The following is a 15,925-nucleotide window of genomic DNA, read 5'->3' on the forward strand; positions in this document are numbered from 1 at the left end:
TAACATAACTTTAAAATGGTATTTTACTATAAAGTTGCTGATGCTAAATAAAAGTAGCCTATATGCCTACTATGGGATTTCGGTCATGAACACATGTGACCAGCAGGGGCGCTAGTTGTCGCTCTACCCATAGATATAAATAGGCTACAATTATGTATACATTTCATATATCTATGGCTCTACCATGATGGGCTCTACCTCCTTAAACTAAGATGAACCGGAAGCTTTAACACCTAGCGTGTTGTTATCAAAGATGCTAAATTGATTTGCTTGATCACTCAAGAGCGAAAAACCATAACGAAAAACTGTGCGCACACGGTGCACACTGAACTCTGGCCGTGCGGTACACGGAAATAAGGACAGAGTGAGAGCTCTACATTTTCCTTCTCTCTGTAGTTACACAGCTCTCATCATGCAACAACACGTCAACAAACAACCTCTCTCTCCTTCACCACCACAACACGACCAGCGTCAAGTGAGCAGGAATTATTTTCAGCTCCAGCAGGAATCTCACTTCCGGTTTAGCGATTTTGCCTTCAAAGTAAAAGCATGATAAAGTTCGTTTTATTTTTTTTACAATAAAAATCGAAGTAGAAATCTAACTATGAGACCACCATAATGAACATAACTACATAAGTAAACTAAGATGAACCTCTAGTGTAATGTTTGAATTAAAATAGACCTACAAAGGAGACGGTGTGTTATTTCTTGAAATGCTTTCTACACTAATAGCTCAATTTTAGCAAGTGTAAAATAATTAAGTGGCTTTATGGTCGATTCATATAGACCTACATCTTTATTTAATGGGAAAGCTTATTAAAACCGTATTTGCCTCCCACTGTGCAATTTCACGTCTAAAATATGTTTATAAAATGTCTATTGAACAGCTATTTGTCTCTAGATGTCTAGTCTAGATTAAGGCTATTGAAGGTTTAAAAGTGAAAGTTTAGTAGACGTCTAGTCTTAGCCTAGATGTCATTTCAACATCTAATAGACATATTAGCTGTTTTTAGACATTGAATAAACATCTATGTAAAAATAAAATACTACCACAACCTGGATTTGAAACCAGGTCACCAGCATGGCAGACCACTACCTTAACCACTGCACTATCTGTTCACTGAAATAGAATGGCACCTTGGACTGATACTGTTTAAAACATTATCTGTTCGTTGAGGGCAGGCTTAGTTGTAACTTTTACCTGCCGCTCCTGCACACCACAGCACAGGTTAAATGATAAGACACAAATATACATTAGGCCTATGTAAAGTTATGGCATGAACGTGTTTTTATTGAGAAAAGTCTTTCATCGATCACAACAATTTCACAACCAAATAAACTGTCCAAATATTCAACAACAACAAAACAAAGAAATGCATTTGCTGTTAACTTAACAGCAAATGCATTTCTTCTGAAGCACTTAACAGTGTCAAGTGCTTCAGAATTTGTAATGGACAAATAATAATATAAGAATGGGTAAAAAAAAGTGATTTGAGCTCTCAACCATTTGGTTATCCTTGTGGAGATTTTAGTGGCAAAGTATTTTTCTCTGTGATTGAAATAGGGTGCTATTCTTGGCCAGATGATATGACTTGATCTCTATCGGGCTTTCTTGATTGGTCCAGGCACGAGTCCACCTGTGTTTGCTGGGTTGCAGTGACAGAATCATTATGACAAAAATTAAACAGTTATACTGTAAACACGGGGGTGTGAAGTGCTTTAAACATTTACAGGTTTTATGCATTTTATATTAAAACATGGTCTAAAACTCAGCTAAACGTAGACCCAAAATCCTGGTCTATATCAGAGCTAAACCACTGCTCAGTGGGGGATCCGTGTATGACCAAAAATAAAAAGTTATAGTGTAAACAGCTGTTGTGGACATTTCTGTACAATCCAAGCTTCCCGGGCTCTCTCAGACGACACTGAGAGGCCAAATTTACACACATCTGGCTTCAAGAGCAGTTTCCTATGACAGATGGAGTATGCAGCTACATGTAGCCTATCTATAAAGTTTGATTTGCCACGATTGACTTTGGATTTTTAATCTATTTTTGAAATCGGCTAATTCCAATGGCCTTTCAGTGGTCTGAGAGAGCCCGGGAAGCTTGGATTGTGCATGTACAGAGTCTACAACAGCCAAATTTACACACATCTGGCTTAAAGAGCAGTTTGCTATGGCAGATGGAGCATGCACCAACATGTACCTAATTGAGTTTGATTTGCAACGATTGAGTTTGAATCTTTTACAGAGCTTTGAAATGTACCCGTTTAATGGCCTTCTGATTGATGGGAGCAAGCTTAATATAATAATATAATAATAATATAATAATATAATAGTTAGTAGGCTACTACAATAGTTAGTACTACAATATATATATATATATATATATATATATATATATATATATATATATATATATATATATATATATATATATATATATATATATATATATATATACATAAATGCAATATCGCCTTTTCCATGGGTATATTCAATTTGTGTGACCACTTCAATTTGTGTATTTTATCGAGTTTGAACAAAGCTTTTATTTTGAAGAATCTTGATCGGATGTCAAAAATTCCTGCTCAGAAATTCCTGCTCATTTGACGCTGACACAACAAGACTGCCGATCCATTCATTGACTACCGTTTTAGCAGTGGATGTGGCAAATGAGATAACACTCTTCTGGTAAACTTTGGATGATTGATCGATCGTGTAGCGTGCAATCACCCGAGGACAATGTTAGCTTCAGTGAGCCTACAACTGACTTGGATAACGTGTGTGAAGAAGACAGTGCCAGCACTGGGACCTTGATGTAATAACTTCATCTCTTCCCCCTCACGTAAGGTTTGTATTTTGAGACCACTTTTTTCTGTTCATGCCATGCTAGTCTCCCAGTAGTACTAGCCATGCTTATGCATGTATCAATCAACAATATGAATAACGGAGCTTAACAAAACAAACAGCAACTCGTCTGTCAGCTATAACGTGTGTGAATGAGTGTAACGTTGGTAGGCTACATAGCGTTACTTTGGGATTTTGAAGTTGTTTTGTCAAGTCACAACGGAGATAAAACTCGTGTTTCTTCGGCCAGTCTGCTCTGATGGTTCACTTGGACAGGGAGAGACAGTCATATGTCTCCCTCTGGTGGTCGGAGTGAGAATGGCCTGTCCTCCCAGTCCCCACAGGGAATTTGATCTAAATAAAGCAGAGTAACAACGTGACAATTATTTATAAACGACAGTGATTTTATTTCCATATTAAAAACTGGCCTTAGTTTATTATAAGCAATTACTGCTGCTAAAGATGAAACTGAGGCATTGCAGTGAACTTGCTGTAACGCCTCTGGTGAAATGCTTACTGTACACACAGTTTGTGTCTCATATGTAAACAAACAGATGTCCTAATTATATTCTGAGTAGTTCAGTTTCACTACATACCGGTATACATAATAATTGGTCTGTTTTGGCAAGCTAGTTGGTATGAATTACTGTTAGCTAAAAACACTGACAATGTGCAAATTTAAACTATAGTCCATGTGAAACATGGTTTTATATTTTGACCAAGATGTCCTTAATTTTAGTGGATGTGCACAGAATATCCAAAACAAGGAGACATTGTTGTTGGGACGGTGACGTTGGCACCATTTGCACTATCTGCATATTGATTGCAGTGTGCGCAGCTTGCTTACTTGTAACAATATTTGTCTGTCATTTTAATACATTATGAATTAATAAAATATACTGGGGAATTCTTATAACATGTTTTACTATCCTTAGTAGCAAAAACTCAAAGCTGTGTGAGCAGTTAAGTGACTTTACTATGTTTTAATACAACGAGTGAGAACTAATTTGACTGTAAATTCTGTTTACTGGAGTATTCTGGACATGATTGCCATTAGCCTGGGTAAACCCAGCCCCCACGTGACCTGCTCTCAGAGTTCTCAGTCACTATGACTAGTCACTAGTGACTGAGAACCAGAGGTCTGAGAGTAGGTCACGTGGGGGCTGGGTTTACCCAGGCTAGATTGCCATGCCACTTCATACCTGGGTCTGGGACACTAGCTAGCTGGTTAGGGGAGGGAACCGTTCACTTGGCCAGTGATTGGCCAGTGGTGGATTCAGTCTTCACCAATCAGTAACAACTTTGCAAGTACGGTGCGGCGCAGCCCATTTTTCAAACCGCTCTCTCATTGGTGCTACGACCTGTCACTCATTCAATTTCAACCCCCCCTAGACCCGCCTTCAAAAAGCAGCAGTGGCTGTGAAGCGACACAGATTCATTTATGTAGCATGCGGAGCGCAGAGGTTCAATGTTATATTTGAGTCTGGGGGAGAGACTACACTCAATGTAACAACCTCCCTATTTGCAGCTGTTTCAGGAGCTGTTGTAGCTAACCAACACAAGAAAAACCTATTGCAGCAGCTTCTGGGGCACCATGGCCCCCCACCCAGTGGTCCAGGCCATCATCGACCTTTCTGCTGGAGCTATAGGTAACTACAGTGCACTGTCTCAACATCATAAAACCAACACTACAAATGTCACATGTGGTTCACATTTTTAAAATGTCACCCATTCACCTTTTTCCCCCGTCGCTTGGCCAAATGACTTGCTACGTTAGCTGTGGCTATGTTCAGAGACCTTATCTGACCTCGCAGGACATTTTGATGACTCCTGTCTTTTTCCGGCTCATCTCTCTCTGTGTTTCCATTGAGTGTGTATACTGCTCCTAGCCTCTGCAAAGCCCCCTCTGATCCTTATCTCCCTTGACAGCCCATAGGGGGCGTGTAAGTCTGCTCACATCATCATCATAAAGTCTTTTTGATTTTCCTGTGTAATGGCCGTAACTATTTAACTGTCAGCACGTGTGGATCAGTGCTGTTTCTCACAGTTTCCCCCTCTGTCTTTCTCCTATAGGAGGAACTGCATGTGTCCTGAGTGGGCAGCCTCTGGACACGGTGAAAGTGAAGATGCAGACCTTTCCTACGCTGTACCGGGGCTTCCTCCACTGCATCTCGTCCACCTACAGACAGGTGGGCCTCCGCGGGCTGTACCAGGGCACCACGCCCGCGCTGATGGCCAACATTGCAGAGAACTCCGTGCTCTTCATGAGCTACGGCTTCTGTCAGCAGGTCATCCGCCTCATGGCGGGACTACACAATGAAGCAGTGCTGAGGTAGGGCGATGCCTGAGAAGTTGTCTCTCCTGTTAATGTGAAGTAATCTATGGAATTGTCCTTAAAACACATGATCTCCCACTGTCTGTTGTGTATCCTTCTCTGTCTCGTAGCGACGTGCAGAAAGCCTGCGCTGGCTCGGTGGCGTCCATCTTCTCCTCGCTCGTCCTCTGCCCCACTGAGCTTGTGAAGTGCCGTCTCCAAACCATGTATGAAATGGAGGCATCAGGCAAGATCGCCAACAGCCAAAAGTAAGTCGTTTTTATTGTTACATTTTGTTAGATATTGTATGGGTCTTTTATTTTTGCAGTACTATTTCATGAACTTATATTGACTAATGTAATAGTTTTAGCATTGCTGAAAAATAACTGGGTTTGCCCTATTAATTAATGACTATTCATTATTTCAGATTATGACTGTGTGAAATGTGTAATGATTATGTGTAATTATGTGATTGTGACTTTCCTCCATGTAAACTACACAAGGTGATGCAACCAACGGTAGCAAACAAAACACAATTTTGGAAAAGACTAACTTTGACTAACTTCTTGTTGACATTAGTCTGCATGTAAACAGTCTGTGTGAGCTAACCAAGCCAGAGCCCCTCTGCTGTGTTTGCAGCACGGTGTGGTCGGTGGTGAAGACAGTAATGAGGAATGACGGGCCCCTAGGCTTCTTCCAGGGTCTGACACCCACCATCGCCAGAGAGGTTCCTGGCTATTTCTGCTTCTTCGGTGCCTATGAGCTCTGTCGCTCCACCTTTGCAGACTACATGAAATGTGACAAAGACGACATAGGTACAGGCAAAATATTCTTCTCCCCTCCACGCTGGGCTGCCGTGTTTTTCTCTTAGTGGTTGTGGAGTTTTAATTGTTGAGATTAGTGGTTAAATGGGTGGACATCTTCAAATTGTGGTGCAGCCAGCAAACTGCTGTTGTCCACATTGTTTGTCTGCTCGGTCTCATACATATTTTTTTTAAATTGGTGGTGTATTTTTCTTATTCTTGTAGATCAGAGGTTTTCAAAGTGTCCAAGCAGTTTCAGGGGAGGCTCAGTGAATGGAAGTGAGAAAATATTACAAGAGTTATTAAAAGGAGATCACATAGAATAGCCTAAATGTGTGTAATTTGGTTAAAGATAGTTCAGAGATACAGTAGTTTGGGGAATTTGACTGTTTTTCCCACTTTCCCAGAGTCAGAAACAAATAAATGGCCTTCAGACAGACCCTTATGCATTTGGTGTAGTCTGAAGTATGTAAGACGGCAAAATTATCAGGCCATATTCGCTCAATGGTTGAGTGTCTATGGGATCATATAACATTATCATGATCCCATAGGCATCCAGGAAATAAGAGCAATTCTGTGTTACTGTGTTTCTGGCTTTACTGTGCTTTTTAGATATTGAATTAATTTTAATATTCGATATGTATTGTGAATACGCCTACATGAAACTTGTGGGTTCAGTGTAGGTTGAGCTTAGGTTGAGCATTGCTTCGGCGTATAGTGTGAACAGGGGCTAATGCAAACTGTTTAACTTTGACGTGATGGAGCAAGTATGAGCCGGATATATTTTATTGTGTAGCTTTATTGCTATATTTAATTCAGTTTGCTCATTTTAAACTGCCAGAGTGCATTTTAATGACACATGTATTTAAATGTGTAAATAAAGGACATATATTAAAAAATATTAGGAATTGAGCAAGGGGCGCACCTTGTTCCAAGCTTTGTCTGGGGGGAGGCCCCAAGTCCAGGCACATTCTCTGCAGGTTGTCGAAAGGAATTCTGGGAAATGTAGGAAATTACTAACTGAACTACAAGTAGACAAGGCAGGTTAAGTGAAAGTGGATACGCCAAAAAAGACAATTACAACAGTTGATCCCAAAATAACTGCAGAAATGTGTTTGACATCACAGACTGATGATATATAACACTCTAAGATGATCTGAGGGTGGAATTTCCCTTTTAAAATGTTTATGATTGCAATTAGCGACTAAGCCCTTGTTCACACAGGATGCCAAACGTAAGTAGAACTGAAGCTTGAAGCAGGCACAAGCTGAACTGACGCCTCACCATTCACACAAGAAGCCTTCTCTTTTCCTCTCAGCGCCTCTGCGGCACGCCTTGAACCCGCCCACAACTCCCATTGACTTCATGCCTGGCAGCTTCACGCGTCACGCTTGGAAAATAGGCGTGAATCCTGAACGATCGCTTGAGCAAGGCGTGAGCGTGGCTTCGGTGTGGCTTCAGCGTGACACGCACAGTGTTCTTCTGTGTTCGTCTGTTAACAAGGACGCCTACATGAAACTTGTGGGTTCAGCGTAGGTTGAGCTTAGGTTGAGCGTTGCTTCGGCGTATAGTGTGAATGGGGGCTAATGCAAACTGTTTAACTTTGACATGTGATGGAGCAAGTATGAGCCGGATATATTTTATTGTGTAGCTTTATTGCTATATTTAACAAGCAGCACTAATTGACTTTGAATTGCTCATGTCAGATATATGATGTGTCATGCTGTGCACTTTACTTGGATGACCTAAAGATAGTTTTATTACCTAATGTAAAATAATTCAGTCTTCATTTATTTGCACCTCTGAGCTCACAAACCAAATAACGAAGTAATTTACATATTTACATACACCTAACAAATTCTACCAACTTTGTGTTTAATGGGTTCTGTTGTAGGTGTGGCTCCAATCATGTTCAGTGGGGGTTTTGGAGGGGCGTGCCTGTGGCTGGTGGTCTATCCCATGGACTGTGTCAAATCTCGGATCCAGGTCATGTCCATGATGGGCCAACAGGCAGGATTCTTCAAAACCTTTGTGACCATCGCACGCACTGAAGGTAGGCAAAGGAGCACGTTGATGTTCTTGCGTCCCACTGGTCGGAGACTACGCATCGGTCTCGGTCTGTTCGGTCCATCACACTGTAATGCCCCAAATGTCCTAAAGTAAAGTCCCAGAGCAACCACATTTGGCAGGTAGGTTCTGGCAAGGCCAGACCCCCATATCGACGGTGATGGTGGTGCTATAGCAACTTTACGTTTTGGCCTATAACTTCTGAACTGTATGGGCCACAATCAAAATTCCACTTTCCCAGGATTCCTTGGTTCATTCTGCATCCATCCGTATAGGCCCCGCCCATTTTCATCTGCAATTTCGAATGTTTTTTCGCTATTTGTACAAAATCGTACTCGTACAGCATGTCTAGACTGTCTTGAACAAAAGTCCAATAGCAGTTTTTTGATAGTCCACACCATTTTCATATAGCCTAATTGACTTCCAACTGTCGTGTGTCGGGTCTATTTCACAAAAATCACCTTAACTCAGGAACGCATTATTCTATGGTAACCAAACTTCGTACACATGTGCAGGTATGTACAATTTTTTGCATTTTGCCTATAGCAACATTTCAAATGTAAAATTCTAAAAAATTATTTTAAAAGGCCATAACTCAATGAATGTAGATCACACATGGGCAAAATACGGCCCCTCGGGCGCCACCTGTGTGGCCCGCGATGGAATTGCAAAAAAAAGAAAAAAAAAAAAAATCTTTTTACTTTTTTTTTACAGTGCACCTCAACGCAACATGCAAGATACCCGCTGAATAAGTGTCCAAATGTTCATGTCATTCTGGCCAATACTCCACTTCTGTTATAGCATTTCAGTCTGGAATATAACTAACTTAACTTCTAACTTAGTTAGAATAACTTAACTTTACCACTATTCCTTCAGATGTTGTAGTTGTCATAGACTGTGTTGCATCGTTGATTGCTCTATTGCTGACAAAAATGTGTTATTGTAAGTCGCTTTGGATAAAAGCGTGTGCCAAATGACGTAATGTAATGTATATAATGTAATGAATGGAATATTTTTCAATAATCTTTATGACTAAAAGGCTACATTGAAGTAGAAATTTAAATAATTAACTTGTTGGTTTTGGATTTATTTAGCTTCAAGAGTGCATTTTTGTTCGTGTGACCCTCAACACAGGCTTTGATCATCCCGGGCCACTTACTGATACTAATGCTTAAATTAACCCACTCATATTCTGGTTTATTTCAAGAAAAACATTTTGGCTAGTGGAAATTCTAATTGGCTGGTAACTTTAAAATCTAGCAGCCATATTGGCAGGTGGTCAAAAAAGTTAATTTCAAGCCCTCAGAGCAGGTGGTGACATAGGAGTGATTGAGAAAAGGATCAAATATTGGTGTTTAAGACTGAATAATGACATCACAACTGTTAATTTAAAATGAGTTATTCCTCTAAACCTGGCTTCAAATGCCCCAACTTTTTTGTGCTGGCGCCGTTCGGCCCTCAGCAAAACCTGGTAGCGAGGACATTTTTTGTGGCCCTCTCTATCATCAAAGTTGCCCATCCATGGGTTACGGCATGACAATATTTGTTCAGCCCCCGGCAACAATCTGAGTTTCCCATGTGGCCCCTCATGAAAAATAGTTGCCCACCCCTGATGTAGATCATAGGAACACAATTCCTTGTTAGCTGGATTCCTTGGGCCAAGTCGCATATGCGCAACATCCACTAACGTTAGTATCGTAACCAGGAGCCTGCTTGCGTGTTCGTGGTTCCTATGGCCAACAGGAACCGCAGGGTCACCAATGTTGCAGACGCAGGAATTAAGAGACAAGTCGATATTCGATTGGATCCATCACAGCATGGACAATTTATTCCTTCACATCATTAACATACAACAGCAGGTACTGACATGAGCTAGCTGTCATAGCGTATGCTAACTAGTATGCCCAGCTGCGTGGAGTTGCCCTCAGGTTGGAGAGAAGAGTGATAGGGTAGCACGAGTCTTATAACCCATCCCCGTATCCCATAATGCCTTGCGAGCTACCCCAGGCTGCACTTGTGGTTATTGTCCACCAGAGTTTGCTAGCAGTCCATTGTAGGTCACTACACCACTCCCATTCCCGCCCACACATCTTTCCTCCTTGTGTCTGTTCATGCTTGACGTTTTATACAATTGTGATGATTGCCTTACAGTTTGTAAATGCAATGACTTAAAAAAAAAAAAAAAAAAAAAAAAATCCTCCATGTTGAATTTAGTGCAAGCTCTCCTGTCTCTTGTTTCTGTGTGTAGGCATGAGGGCGCTCTACTCCGGCCTCACCCCCACCATGGTCCGCACCTTCCCCGCTAATGGAGCACTGTTCCTGGCTTACGAAGCCAGCCGGAAGTTCATGATGAAGCAGTTCGACAGCTAACCGGGCCTGTATGCATAAAACACCTTAGAGAAGGAGTGCTGATGTGAGAATGGTTGACCCTAATCAGAGTGACGTTTTAGAGCCATATAACCTCATCAGTTGACCCTAATCAGAGTGACGTTTTAGAGCCATATAACCTCATCAGTTGTTCAAGCTTGATGAGTTTTTGGGCCCAAGTTTCTGCCATTTCATGTTCTTGTTTAACCTACTTGAAGCTGCCACACTCCATCTCTTCTGAGCCCAACGAAAACTCCATGTGACACAGCATTTACGTCTTTGAATACTTACATTAATTTATTCATTTGAATATTTTGTTTGTATTCAACAAGTTAATTCCCAAAAAGCTAAAGATTTTCTGACATATATACAGTAGCAATACTTTTATAAGTGCAGCACAGTATTAAGCAACCTTTGCCAGTATCTGTAACACTGAAGAATCGTCAACACTCCAGTTTATTGTTATTTTGTGTCTACCTCAATGAAGTTATATCGCATTCCGCACAGACAACCTTTTCTCCCCAGGCTGTTGGAGAGAATATTCTTAGTAACATTACTAAATAACAATATTCTTACTGCACAATCTTACAACCTTACTAAAGCTCCATTATGCATTTGATTGAATTAATTTGGAAAAATGTACCGTAATTTCCGGGTTATAAGCCGCACCGGAGTATAAGCCGCAGCAGCAAAATTGCCTGTTTGTTACATATATAAGCCGCACCGGACTATAAGCCGCAGGTGTTTTAATGTTTTTTTTTTTTTTTTTTTTTTTTTTTATTGTGTTTTAATGTTTAATTACCATATGTAAGGGTTCGTGCACAGAGGGGATTGTCGGGAAAGAGATGGCTGTTTGAGGAAGCTCCCATTTATTAACATTTCAACAAAACCACATAACACAACACCACCTGTGTTTTTTTTTACAGTGCACACAGTGTCCGCGGTGTGGTGAAAAGAGGGCAAGAGAGGAAATTAAAACAGAAGTGGATTTATAGTTAGAAAGAGTGCTAAAGAAGAGAGAATTCCGTTTTTTATTTTATTTTTTTGCTGAAAAAATCCATAGATAAGCCGCACCGTTATATAAGCCGCAGGGGCCAAAAAACGGGGAAAAAGCCGCGGCTTATAGTCCGAAATTTACGGTACTTATTCATTCAAGTTGCCTAAAATGTGTTAATGATGCAATGGTTTACAAGACTGACAGTTCAGTGGGTAGCTCAGTTTGGGATCATATCTTCAATTATTTAGGTACAATGGGGAAAATGCCACTAAATCTGCTAAAATTCTCCAATTAGAGCACTTTTTTTCAAACAGCCTTAGTTGAAGCATGATAATTTGTTCACAGAAATGGATGAAGATTGAGGTGACTTTTCTGTATCACTCTGGCTATAACTGAATGTGCCATAAAGCTAAGCCATCATAGAAATATGTTCACTAGAATCTACAACAATTAAAGCTAATTTAAGATTACATTTTATTAGTCATGAAAGTAAAAACAGCCACAGCCATCTCACTGAGCAAATCACCAGCGTGACTAAATCCTGTTGTCCCAAACTGAGGGTGTCACACTGAACAAGTTGTTTTTATTATAAAAAATTGTATTGAATTACATTTTTAACAAACGAGAAGAAAAACGTAAGAACCACAAACATCTACAAAAAAAATACAAAATACATACACAAACAAATTCACTCAGTTTTTGTTTGTTTTTCTCTGACATGTACTGAGGGGTATTCCAGAAAGACGGTTTAAGAAATCCTAAACTAAACCCTGAATTCTGACTTGAGTGAGCCAGACATGGCATAGCGTGAATTTTCAGTTCCAGAACAACTAATTCAGATTGCAGTGATCAGGCTTGATCAACTCTGGATAGGTTAAGACTGAACTATGCGTGCTGGCGTTCATGGTGAATTTATAAAGCCATCCTCAATCAAGGACTGAAAACAGGATTTAAAACGGTGGCGCAGTGGTAGCGCTGTCGCCTCACAGCTAGAAGGTCCTGGGTTCAATTCCCGCCTGGGATGCTTTGGGCGCTGAGGGTGTGTGTCCCCCAATGTCCTCAGTGACCTTGGCCCAGGTGGGCTATCTCATCAAAAGGGCCTTTCTGTGTGGAGTTTGCATGTTCTCCCCGTGCTCCCCTGGGGTTCCTCCATACATCGATATGGACCCCCCCCCTAAAAACATGCAGAAGATCATCATCTGACCAGTGACGAGAACATTTGAAGTTGGTCCCCGGGCGCTGTACACAAGAAAGCTGCCCACTGCTCCTGGCCTGCCCCCCGGAGGAAGGACAAGCCTGGATGGGATAAATGCAGAGACTGTGTTTCACCGGCCACCGTCAGCATGTAATTGTCCATAAATGTATGGAACATGTTGTCAAAAACATAGGGTTGGGGCCCTAAATACTGTAACATCCCCCACCAGTTGAAAAAACTGGTGCTGAACTAAAAGAGACTCAACGTAAAGAAAGGAATGTCTGCATCACTATATTGAATAACTAAATAGCCTATTTAGTGTATAGTAGCTTATAGTTGTAAAGTGTTTCCAAAAATACAGTTTCTCAGTAGTAAGGCAGTAGTGAGAAATACAGCAATGAGTGAACAGTGTGACCACATGCCCTGCTCTCCCCTACATAAAGCAATCTTATTTAACCATTCGACTTCCTGTTTAATGCCTTGTCACTACTGTATACAAGGTGAGGTGACCATTAAGACACAGTCAGACACAGTTTCTCGGTTGATTTGTCTTACTGCCTAGTTGTGTGCCAGGGTGAGACCTGCCAACTGAAACTACGATATGGAGACTCTTGAGACTGTGTGTGTCCATGTGCTATCTGTGTGCGCAGGCATGCCTGCCTGCAGGCAGTGTGTGTCATAATATCCTGAGGATGATGTAAATCAGATAGAGGAAGGAGAAGAGGCCTCAAAGTGTCACAACTCATTTAGCAAACTATCTCCTTTCTTTGTTACTTCTTCTCATCCACCCTTCCTCTTTTTAAATTCAACTCTTCTGCTTGAAACTCTCCTCCATCTGTTCATACTTGCCTTTGCTACCACCCTCTCCTTCCTACCTGCTCTCACATTTTCTTTTGCACCACAGGTTTCAAAAATTTATTAAACATGGGTAATTTACAGCAGGGCGAAATTAGGACTTTAATCATGAGAGAGATAACGAGGAAAAGAGTGGAAGAGAGATACAAAGTATGGAGACAAGATATGTGGGTTTTTATCCTCATCTAGACTTGGACAACTAAACTACAATTTTTTGGGGATTAATTTCTGATTAAGGCTGAGGGGCAATCCTTTTACCTCATAGTGATACCGCACATTCAGGTATGGGATACAACTAGGTTCGGGTGACCTACACCTATCCCGATAAGTATACATGAACGAGTCATGTATTATAGCCCCGCTTAGTGCGCTTACCCTTGGCTCAGCTCTCCCGCGCTGGCACACCCTATCAATTCAGGCGCAGCTATCTAGCTACATCAACTTACTATTATTACAAGCTAATTGATTGGGGGCTGTTAGACAGCATTTGGGACACTAACCTATACTATCACTATTCATCACAGTATTAGTAAAACTAGATCAGCTCACACTGAACCCCATGCTGAGTTCCACAGCAGTGATGTCACCAGTGTGCCCTGGTTGCGCGCTGACATTCACTCTATTAAACTAAGCTAAATTGTGCTCTGACAAGAAAACTAATAGCTCTATTGGAATCCACAACCCCAAAAACCTATGTATAGACCCAAAAACTGTGTTTCTATGTATTTTAGATCATGAGATATCATCACAGCTAGTTTTGTGGTGGCCATCTTGCACGCCATCTTTGCTACAGCATTTCACATAGTAGTTATGACAAAAATAACACTTATAATAAAGAAATGTGAGACCCATAAAACATGTTGGCCTACAGGGCAGTACACCAGTTAGCTCCCCTGTACCTGCAATCTATGGTCAGGTTCCAATCCTCTCAGCGCTCCCTTCGCTCCTCCACCAGTGCAGGTCGCCTCGCCCCTCCTTCGCTACGGGGGCTCAAAAGTCGCTCATCCTGATCTCGACTCTTCTCGTCCCTGGCACCCCAATGGTGGAACGAGCTTCCACCTTCGGTCAGGACAGCTGAATCACTGCCGATCTTTCGGAAAAGACTAAAGACACACCTTTTCAGGCTCCATCTGGGCCCTTCTTGATCTAACTTCTTTCTCTTTCTAAAAAACAAAAATACTAACCTAAACTAAACATGTACCACTGTTCCTTCAGAAGTTGTAGTTGTCATAGACTCTGCTCCATAGTTGATTGCTCTATTGCTGACAAAAATGTGTTATTGTAAGTCGCTTTGGATAAAAGTGTCTGCCAAATGACGTAATGTAATGACGTAATGTAATGTAATGTAATGTTATGTTACCAAACATAGGTTACATGCTCATTTAGTACAACACGTGGAAGCCATCTTGAATAAATGCTTGCATCACAAAGTGAACGATCCTTCTGAAATATGTAATTATCTGCTGCACTAAGTGAGGTTCAGTGGTATCACTTCTGAGACAGTTATCCTGAATACAGGAGCACCACAAGGTTGCGTCCTTTCTGCGGTTTTATTTTCCTTGTACAGTAATGCAATACAAATTATGAATGCAGTCTGCCAATTGTATAAATATGCTGATGATATGGTGTTAGTTGGCCTCATGAAGACGGGACACAGATAATGAATCTACATATTTCCACCATATTGTAGTGGAAATAAGTACTTGTTAAATGGTGTGAAGATACTGTACTAGTGCCCTTTATATTAATGGAGCTAAAACTAGGGAGCTGGTTATTGTGACTCACAACGCAGGTCATGATTTGACATCTGTTTTGATTGATGAGCAGCCTGTTAAAACAGTAGAGGAGTTTAAATACTTAGGAACCTTTTTTGACTCCAATCTAAGTTTCACAGCCAACACAGAATACATCTTTAAAAAAGCAATGCAGCGTTTGTATCTAGGAAATTGGATTCATACAAAATAAGCAAAGCTATTCTGGAGACTGTCTACAGGAGTCTTATTGAAAGTATTTTGACCTTTGACATGTGTACATGGTATGGGAATCTAGGAGTTAAGAACAGAAATAGACTGTCCTGAATTACAAACATGGCAAGTAAAATTATTGGGAAAGAACAGGAACAACTGGGATGTATCTATAAAACACGGGGGGCACGAAAAGCCAGACAAATTGTGTCTGACCCTGTACATCCCCTTTTCACAGAGTTCACAAAACTGCCCTCGGGAAGACGCTACAGAGTTCCTGCAGCAACCAAGAACATCTACAAAAAATCTTTCATACCAAACGCAATAAATCTGCTAAATTCATAAACGTCAGACTCATCCACATCAGAAACATGTCCGTTATCGCTGCCTGTATTGTGCTGTTGTCCTGTTGTCTTGTTCTATGTTGTATTATGTATCCTGTCGTTTCCTGTACTGTGTATTGTGGTGTTTTCATTATGTATCCTGTCGTTTCCTGTGCTGTGTACTGTGTA

The 15,925-nt window shown here is 41.0% G+C and overlaps 1 protein-coding gene across 2 annotated transcripts; it reads left to right on the forward strand.

Annotated features, from left to right (window-relative positions):
- Nucleotides 1–2,722: 2,722 nt before the first annotated feature.
- On the forward strand, nucleotides 2,723–15,925 carry slc25a15b (solute carrier family 25 member 15b). Of its 2 annotated transcripts, none has more exons than XM_083636496.1 (8): nucleotides 2,723–2,849; nucleotides 4,380–4,500; nucleotides 4,925–5,183; nucleotides 5,297–5,434; nucleotides 5,805–5,980; nucleotides 7,863–8,021; nucleotides 10,284–10,413; nucleotides 15,652–15,925. In XM_083636496.1, the coding sequence occupies exons 2-7, from the start codon at nucleotides 4,446–4,448 to the stop codon at nucleotides 10,403–10,405; spliced, it is 909 nt and encodes a 302-aa protein (XP_083492622.1). In that variant the 5' UTR covers nucleotides 2,723–2,849; nucleotides 4,380–4,445; the 3' UTR covers nucleotides 10,406–10,413; nucleotides 15,652–15,925. The 2 variants fall into 2 exon arrangements, with proteins under 2 accessions (XP_083492622.1, XP_083492621.1); XM_083636495.1 differs by having other exon boundaries at nucleotides 2,737–2,854.

This window comes from Poromitra crassiceps, assembly GCF_964638095.1.
Source record: "Poromitra crassiceps genome assembly, chromosome: 1".
NCBI lineage: Eukaryota > Metazoa > Chordata > Actinopteri > Beryciformes > Melamphaidae > Poromitra > Poromitra crassiceps.